The sequence below is a fragment of the Girardinichthys multiradiatus genome, chromosome 18, assembly GCF_021462225.1.
Source record: "Girardinichthys multiradiatus isolate DD_20200921_A chromosome 18, DD_fGirMul_XY1, whole genome shotgun sequence".
Classification (NCBI taxonomy): domain Eukaryota; kingdom Metazoa; phylum Chordata; class Actinopteri; order Cyprinodontiformes; family Goodeidae; genus Girardinichthys; species Girardinichthys multiradiatus.
In genome coordinates, this window is record NC_061810.1 from 47,370,187 (window position 1) to 47,379,138 (window position 8,952).

The following is an 8,952-nucleotide window of genomic DNA, read 5'->3' on the forward strand; positions in this document are numbered from 1 at the left end:
TCCACTCATTGTAATAGCAGAGTTCAGAACACCATTTAAAACAATGAAATCAGACCAAAACCACATTAGTCTCAGATTGATTCATAGCAGTTATAATTTCAAAGCTACATAGTGTCACTTTAACTGTGTAGAAATGTTTAGCTAGAATGGGTTTTAAATGCTTTGGTCTTGACTCCAGACTGCTCCGATCAGGTTTACATCTCTGCATACATAATTACTGAAAAACTTATAGCGGTTACGATCTGAAACTGAATAAAAATCAGTTATAACTCCACAGGTCTTTTATAAATAAAACCTGCAAGTTGTGTCCTGTAGGAACAGGAAGCACACATGCAGCAGCGTTTCGGATCCATCCAGACTTAAGATGGGTGAATGATCAATAATCTTAGAACAAAAAAACCGTAAAATTAACATTCTTATACTGAAAAGCTCCAACTTTAGTCCATCCAGAAAGTCCTACCAACCTACCTTGGCCATTTTATGGACTAGGAATCTACCCCGATACTCTGTTTTGGTCCTGGTTCCTGCAGTAGAATCGCACTTTAAATCAGTTTGAGCGCTGACTCTGGTTTTTTAAATTTTAATGGGTCGGTTCCCGTTTCATTTGGTCAAACTTTAGTCAACATCCACGTGGACGTAAGAGGTCTCCAGTCATCAAGCCAGGTGGTGAGAGCAGAGGTGGTTGCGTGTTTAGATCTTCTCTGACTTGACTGAAACACTTTGGTGAACCTTGGTGATCTTTGGATTTTTTTTCTGAATTAATCTGATATTTGGCTGCTCTGCCTCTGTGTTTGCAGGTGGACATCTGGTCTCTGGGCATCATGGTGATAGAGATGGTGGACGGAGAGCCACCATACTTCAATGAGCCGCCGCTCAAAGCCATGAAGATGATTCGGGACAATCTGCCCCCCAAACTGAAGAACTTACACAAGGTTAGAGCAAAACCCACTAGAGCAGATGGACCAGATAAAACCACCATGTGAAAATCTTTGTGAGAAAGTGAAATTGTGTTGTTTCAGCACATCATCTTTAAGGACTTTATTGACACTAGATGAAACAAAGTGTTTGATGATCTGAAACTTCGGTGACTTCGGTTGGGTGAACCGCAGCTGCTGCCGTCGCCGTCCTCATTAATATTTCCGTTTACAGGTGGATGTGTTTCTGAGAAATATTCCTTACTCGTCTCTGTCTTCATTTGTTGTGAAAACAAGCAAATTAGGAAAACAAACTAAAAAACGTAAAAATATAGTTTTGTTGCTGTGATCGGTCCAAACGTTGTTTTCTTTAAGTTGTACCTTTGGGCCGGTCCCATTCAGCTTATTTGTCTGAATTAGCCGGCTGCAGACGGGGCGTCAGTAATTGTTTTCTGAGAATTTCACTTTTAAACAGTTTATCTTACAGTTCATCGGCTCTGTCATTGTTTGGCTTTTCTAGAGAGCTGAGAAACAGCAAAAATAACCGCTGTTGAGAAAAACATGTACAATTTATGGGAAACATTGCTGCGCAATAGAAAAATTACAACATTCATGAAAAGGCAGAAAATGACAAAGGAAGGTTTAAGAGTCGAATGAGTCGGACTGGCAGTACATTGGGCCACTCGTATTTAATTGGTTTGTAAATGTTAAGATATGAATTTGAAGAACTGAATTATGAAATAAACAGCCAGGACAGTGATGCTGAAATCTGTGTAATATTTGGTCATTTACAAATGTAGTTTATGAGCATTGCAGCAGAGTTTTGAACATTTTGGAGATGGTCACACTCTTTCTTTTAAAAACAGTGAAAAATGCTGTTTAATTCATGCAAGTATAATGATGTCCAGCTCTGTCTCTGACTCTACAGCTCTACGCTTGGCTATGTTCCTAACATGAGTTCCTACTAACAGTTTGGATTGATGGTAAAGGGGAAAATGCAGATTCAGATGCTACACCTCAGCTGGACAGAAAACCCCAAGGAATTTAAATGTTGCTCACCGCAGTAGAGCGAGTCAAGGTTTCAGGCCTGCTGGGATTGAAATGTTGTAGTTATCCTTTAACCACTGTCTGAGGCTAAGTTCAGATAACTCTTGGTCTTCATGGAGGAGTACACCTGAATATCGTCAGCATGAAGATGGTAAGAGTTGTGTTTAATAGGGAGGAGGATAGGTCCTAATACCGAGACCTGTGGTCGCAGGACATTTCTCTAGAATCTGACAAAATCTGCTTAGCATGAACGCTTCCTTTCTGGGAATCACGTACAGGATTTTAACCCTTTCCATTCATTTTGTTTACCATTAAAATAAAACAAATGTGATGTCTTCCTGCAGGTCTCCCCTCTCCTCAAAGGCTTCCTGGAGCGGATGTTGGTGTGGGAACCGGCTCAGAGGGCCACGGCCAACGAGCTCCTGAAGCACCCCTTCCTGTCGAAGGCCGGCCCTCCGTCCTGCATCGTCCCCCTGATGCGGCAGAACAGGTTGAGATGAAACGGGACACTAAAGACCTCCGGGCTGTGAAGGCGACTCAGGTGGAACAGAATACTCCTGCACACACAGCCGAGGCCTGTTGTTCACGTCGAACATTCGGGAAAGGAAAAGAAGCTGTGCGGGAGTATTCTCTTTATCTGGTGTGAGTCACTGAACTGTGGGGAACTCGTTCCCTGAATAAGAGGCAATAATGATGGTGTGTGTGAGTGTGGGTGAATGTGTGCGGCGTATGTTTCTGACGCTGCTAGCCGCAGCGTGTCACGACTCGAGGTTGAGTTGTGAAGGAGCAGCAGAGGAGCCGCAGCTCCTGATGTTTCTTTTTGTCATGGAGGAGCTGGACGCAGTACAGGCTCGTTTTATATCGTCTGCTTGGTCTACAGCCGGTTTCTGTGAAGGTGGGGTGTGCCCACCAGTAGATGCTTTGAAGGAGTCTGTGACGGTTGGAGTAACTTTCTAATCTCTCTTACGGACAATCTGCAAACGTTTTAACTACAGAGACTGATCCTGACCTTTGAACCCCTCACGCAGCCTGAATTTACTACTGACAGCGGCGACCTTTGGACTCGGACTGTATTTTGTAGCTATAAATGTCCTAGCTTCCTGTAAACAAGCAGAAACACACTAAGTGAACATGTAAACACTGGAGTCATGGTAGCAGAGGACGTTTTCCACTTATTTCCTGGTATTCCTGTGTAAGGACAGGGACCGTAGAGAGCGGTTTATCCTTTTTATAATTTTCTGTCTTTGTTTTGTGTTTGTTGGATTTTGTTTTTTATAGAGTGAAACTTATCAAGCACTGGTGAAGAGAGATGCATAGAAGCTGCACTCCCACTTCATGTTTGCTTCACCAAACCTTTTAAATGTAGTTTGTTTTGTTTTGTTTTAGATTAGACACGTCAGAGCATTAACCAATCAGCACACAGTCCCATAACACTAAGTCAAAACTAACCAATTCACGGTTTATTTTTTAATACCCTAAACTGTAGCATTTTAGAAGGATAGACTTTTCCTTGTTTGATTTGTAATTTAATTTTTTACTGGAGAAAATGGACTAAAAACACTCTCTTCTTAAAATTTTCTCTTCTGTGATGTTTTTTTTATTTCTCCTTTAACAAACTAATTTTACAGTAAACGACCGATAAAATGGACCTTTTTTGTTCCTGAACTACACTGTTTGTCTGCTTAATGCCACACTGTTCTTCTCCTGATTCCTGCTTTCCTAATGAGCCCTGAAAGCAGCACATGGTGGGTTTTAGGCCTCTAGAGTAAATCTGCTGATTTCCAGTTTACAAGCTGGTGGTAGCTCGTGTTGGGCAGTTTCTACCATCTGAATATGGCTTCTTGGTTAGAACCTGTTCTTAACTGGTTCTGTAGAAACAGCACCAGCTCACTGCCACATAATAACGTCTCTTCCAGTAAATGTTTGACCCTCCCCTTGTTGTATCCTGGGTTTCCTTCGAGCATCACTGTTTGTCCCATTATCACTGCAAACAACTGTCTGACTTATTTTATAACAGCTGGTGTTTTTTTTTGAACAGTCCTTACGAATCAGACCAGCATTTCTGACCAGTTACCAGCTTTTATAAACAGCCGAATTAATGTTAGCTCCACTCACAGTTTGCCCTTTCACCCGCTCATGCTCCCAGTTTGTAACCAGCAGTTGATATTCATCCCAGCTAATTAATCTCATACGCATTATCAGACCATCGGGTCGTGGGGGGAACAGGTTCTGGAGAGAGACCCAGACAGCCCTCTCCCCAGCGACATCCTCCAGCTCATACTGGGGGATCTCAAGGCGTTCCCAGGCCAGATATAGTCCCTCCATCGTGTTCTGGGTCTTCCCCGGGGTCTCCTCCCAGTGGGACGTGCCAGTGAGGCGTCCTGATCAGCTTTCGATGCGGAGAAGCAGTGGCTCTACGTAGAGCTCCCCCCAGATGACGGAGCTCCTCACCCTATCTCTAAGGCTGAGTCCAGCCACCCTACGGAGGAAGCTCACTTCATCCGCTTGTATCTGGGATTTCGTTTCCTTCCACGTCTCATAACCGTAGGTCAGGGTTGGAATATAGACAGTAAATCGAACGGAGGGAGCAGACGAACCCCCAGTGAGTTCGTCCGTCCCCGTTCCATCCAACCATCACTCGTGAACAAGACACGGCCATTATCAAACCAGCTTCTACTAAATGTGCTTAGCCTTTGTGTGTCAGTTAATATCTCTTGGTTATTAAACATATTCATTGGTGGTAATTAATCATTATAAAGATGTTCATATTTCTCTAAGAATTTACTTGCATTAGCTGCTGAAGGTTTTAAATTACACCTTACTTCCAGTGGTTAAGGTTCTGATCTACATTTGGGCCAGCTGGCTGCCATGATGTATATGAGATTATGACTCATTTCCAAACAGAAACTCCTGCCTGGCAGAAGATGCTACAGTTCAAACCACTTATTTAAATAAATAAACCAGCACAAACCCTTTTTATTTCCTTCCGGTCTGACATTTAATGAGAATATTTCTTGATTTTTAGGATTAATAAAGTCGCTAAAGGATGAACTCAAAGGATTTTTAAAGATTTGTTTAAAGCTTGTTAGAATTGCTCTTTAAGTTTCAAACATTTTGGGTTTTCTTCCACAATCTTCTCTCAGACGTTTGCTGAAGTTTTGGCCCATTCCTCCGGACAGAACTGGTGTAACTGGGTAAGGTTTGTAGACCGCCTTGCTCACACACACCTTTTCAGCTCTGTTTAAAAATGTTCTATTGGACTTGGATCAGAGCTTTGTGATGGCCACTCCAGAACATTGATTTTGTTGATTGTGTGGCAATTTGTGACCAATCAATAATTTGTGCCCAAACCTTAACTTCCTGGCGAGCGTCGTGAGACGTCTCTCTCCCTGAGAGCATTTACTAACCGTAATTTAACTTTATTGGCCTGTTTTGGAGTAATATCTTCTTCCTCGCTGAGTGGCTCTTCAGCCCATTTCAGTACAGGACTTGTTTCACTTGATATCTTCAGCAGCGTCTGCAAACCAGCTGGTTTCATAAGAGCGAACTGGCCCAAATGTGGAACAGAACCTAAATAAATGGAAAATAATCTAAATGTATTTTAAATAAATCAGGAAAATGCTACCATAAAGAGAAATAAACCGATGCACAATATATATATTACAGATATAAAAAGGAAATGGGGGGGGGGGGAGTCAGAAATGGCAAGACGTTGGTCCAAAAACGGTGGTACAAGACGGTGAAGATGGTGAACCGAGCCAGAGCCGAATGTTCAGGTGGTCGGTAAGATAAAAAAGCAGACGGCTCTTTTTTATCTGCAGAGGTCGGATAGGAAAGAACTGAAACTAAAAAGACTTGAATGATGTTCTGTGTTGTGCAACAAGCAGAACTGACTTTGAGTTGAAAGTTTCAACCGTCTCGTTGCAACCACCTCCAGCAGAACTTTCCTCTGGCAGAAGCAGAAACACATTATGCTAATCCAACACTGGAACCATGAAACTGGACCGATAAAACAAATGGCTGAAAGACAGGAGACCCTTATCAGCTGTTTTTATGAAAAATATACTATTTTCTACATAAAAACTAGTTAATTTAGCAGCCAAATGGCAGTTATCGTAAAGGCTAACAGTGAAGGTGAAGAACTGGTTAACATCACTGTACAAAGAAAGCTTTAAAACAGAAGTTTATTTTCCCTCAGACTGGAAGATAAACAGCTGCAGAAATGTAATGTTGACATTCCTTTATGATGATTCCTCGTGTTCGATGTGCTGATAAACAGACTGTTAAACTGAACAACCTGCAAATAAACCGTGGCCTTCGGCCTTCCGGTTCAGCCGCTGAATTTAGCCTCTTCGTTCTTCCAGACTCATCATTCAAACGAAATGACAATCGGATGCAGTGAAGATCGTCTTTATTGGTGAACTTTCCGTTTGAAAACCGAGCTCGGGATTTAATTTGGATCAGATCACATAGAATCTGATGGAGACCTCGCTTTCTGCTGGAATCCGGTTAAAAAGGCGAGTCTGTTCAATGTATCCTGCTGTTTTTTATGAGAATAAACCGGAACAAACGGTCTGTGGTTCCAAATCTGTGGTTTTGAAATGAAATATACAAAATCAATGATTCTGTGACCTGCAGATCATTTTTATTTCTGTAAAATGATGTTTTTTCCTCTGTAAACTCTAACATCCACTACAAGAATAAAAATAAACACATTAAAACCTGGGTTTTACAGACTTCCTAACAATATCATGATGATTGGTCACCGATTGATTCCTTCTAGCTTTCATTTTTACTGATAGATTTTTAGTTTTGGCTTTAATCTGTGAGTTTTGTCTCTTTGGGTATAACAGTTCCCTGCTGGGAACGTTTATTAACTACATGTTCTACTAATCACCTTAAAGGCTACAGTAAAAAGTAAGTACACCCTGTTTCAGTTTTATAGTTTGAGTGATTGGGACATAATGCAGATTATTTAACCCACAACAGGTTCCCTGTAATCATTTTGTGGTAAACAAAACCAAAACACTTGAGCATTTCAATCACGTTGGGGTCTGGACTTTGACTGGGCCTTTGCATCACTGTGATTATTTTCTTTTTCAACCACTCTGTTGAAGACCTGCTGCTGTGTTTGGATCATTGTCCTGTTGGTGACCCTGCTTGGGTTGCAGCTCGTGATCGACATTGAGCAACCGTCCAGGTTTCTTTCTCCTTAGTCCAGGTAAGATGCTTCTGACGTCTCTGGTTCAGGAGTGTCTTGACACAACGAATGCGACGTTTGTAGCCCATGTCTAGTATTCATCTCTGTGTGTTGGCTCTTCATGCACCAACTCCAGCCTCAGTCCACTCCTTGTGAAGCTCCCCCAAATTCTTGAATGGATGACACTTGACAATCCTCTCAAGGCTGCGGTTCTCCCTCTTGCACCTTTTCCTACCACTCAATTTTCTGTTAATGTGCTTGAATACAGAACTCTGTGAACCACCATCTTCTTCAGCAGTGACCTTTCGTGTCTTCCCCTCCCTGTGAAGGGTGTCGATGACGTCCAGAAGACCGTCTTCCCCATGATTGTGTAACCTGTGACCCAGAGTGAGAGACCGTTTAAAGGCTCAGGAAACCTTTGCAGGCGTTTTGAGTTATTAACTGATTAGAGTGAGACACCATGAGTGTCCGACAGTCAACTTTTTCACTGAATTTTAGGTTTTCTTTTACCTAGCCGTAATCATCAAAATGACAAGAAACAAAGGCTTGGAATATTTCACTATGTGTTATTATTCTATATAATATATGGGTTTCATTTTCTGAGACGACTGGCGAAAGGTTTTGCACATTGCTGATGTCTTGCCACCTTGTCATTGTGTTAACACCTGTATGCTCCGGGACAGCGATCTGCTAAAACTTATAGGTGATGTTCATCAGTTAATCAAGTAAATTGAATCAAAAATGTTCTCCATTAAATTATTAGTAAGCAATAAAGGGTGTACCTAGTTTTTAGTTTTTGTTGCTCTGCTTTTCCATGTTGGCAACATCTTGTTTAATCAAAAGATTAATCTGTTGTGTGTTCTTGAACAATTGATGATAGATTTAAATCCTTTTAGAACCAGATCATTTTTATTATGTCCTGATACATAAAACCAAAATATTGCAACAGGGTGTACTTATTTAAATGTATATTTACATTTATCATGATTTCACACCAATAAAACCATTTCTGATCCATCAAAGGAGAATTTCTGTCATGAACCAAGTAGCAGCTGTTCACTGATTGGATCATCAGGAACATGTGGGTCAAAAATGGTGGCCTTCATTTAAAGAAGCAGATTTCTGTTCATGTTCTGGCCCTGACCAGTTTTTGTACATTTCACTGTTGTAAAAACATAGAATTCCCTTTAAGAGTTTTTGCAAATACAGATTTTTTTTGTTAAAAGGATAATACTGTCTGTGCTCGGCTTGACTTGGCTGTTTAAGATGTTTCTCCTGAGCCCAAATATGTGCTGATGGTTGGAGAAAAAAGTGCTACTTTTGGAGGAAGAACAAACCAACAGGAGGTCTGGTACCGATGATAACATTAACCTGACGGAAGGCGTTTTATTTTTCAGGTTTACATCAGCATAAAACTTTGGTTGTTTAGAAAATGTTCTCATAATAACTGAGTTTGCATATTTCTCCTTCTCCATTGCAGAACGATATTAAATCATTTAGGGTAATTGGGTCCAAACGTTTGGCTTCTGAACAGGTAAAAAACATTTTTGTTTTACCTGTTCAATAAATTAAACAAGCATTATTTTAATGAAACAGACAACAGTTTCATTAAAAAAAACAAAAACATAATTATCCCAAGTTCTGCAGATGACCCCAGGGCCACACTTTGGACATTGGTCAAATTGTGGTGCATGGAGAGGAAGTGAGCACAGAATCACGAAGTCTCAATATTATTAGGGAGTATAGAGGAAAATGTTCAGTTTCATTCATATAAATCCTGAGACCAATCAG

At 41.1% G+C, this 8,952-nt stretch overlaps 1 protein-coding gene across 3 annotated transcripts in view; it reads left to right on the top strand.

Moving 5' to 3' along the window:
• The window catches only part of pak4 (p21 protein (Cdc42/Rac)-activated kinase 4), a 46,479-nt gene extending 39,793 nt beyond the window's left edge, over positions 1 to 6,686 (top strand). For all 3 annotated transcript variants that reach the window (XM_047391495.1, XM_047391496.1, XM_047391497.1), the window contains exons 10-11: positions 798 to 932; positions 2,306 to 6,686. In XM_047391495.1, the coding sequence (XP_047247451.1) occupies positions 798 to 932; positions 2,306 to 2,461 (291 nt within the window). In that variant the 3' untranslated portion in view covers positions 2,462 to 6,686. The remainder of the gene's footprint in view (positions 1 to 797; positions 933 to 2,305) is intronic.
• The last annotated feature ends 2,266 nt before the right edge of the window (positions 6,687 to 8,952 follow it).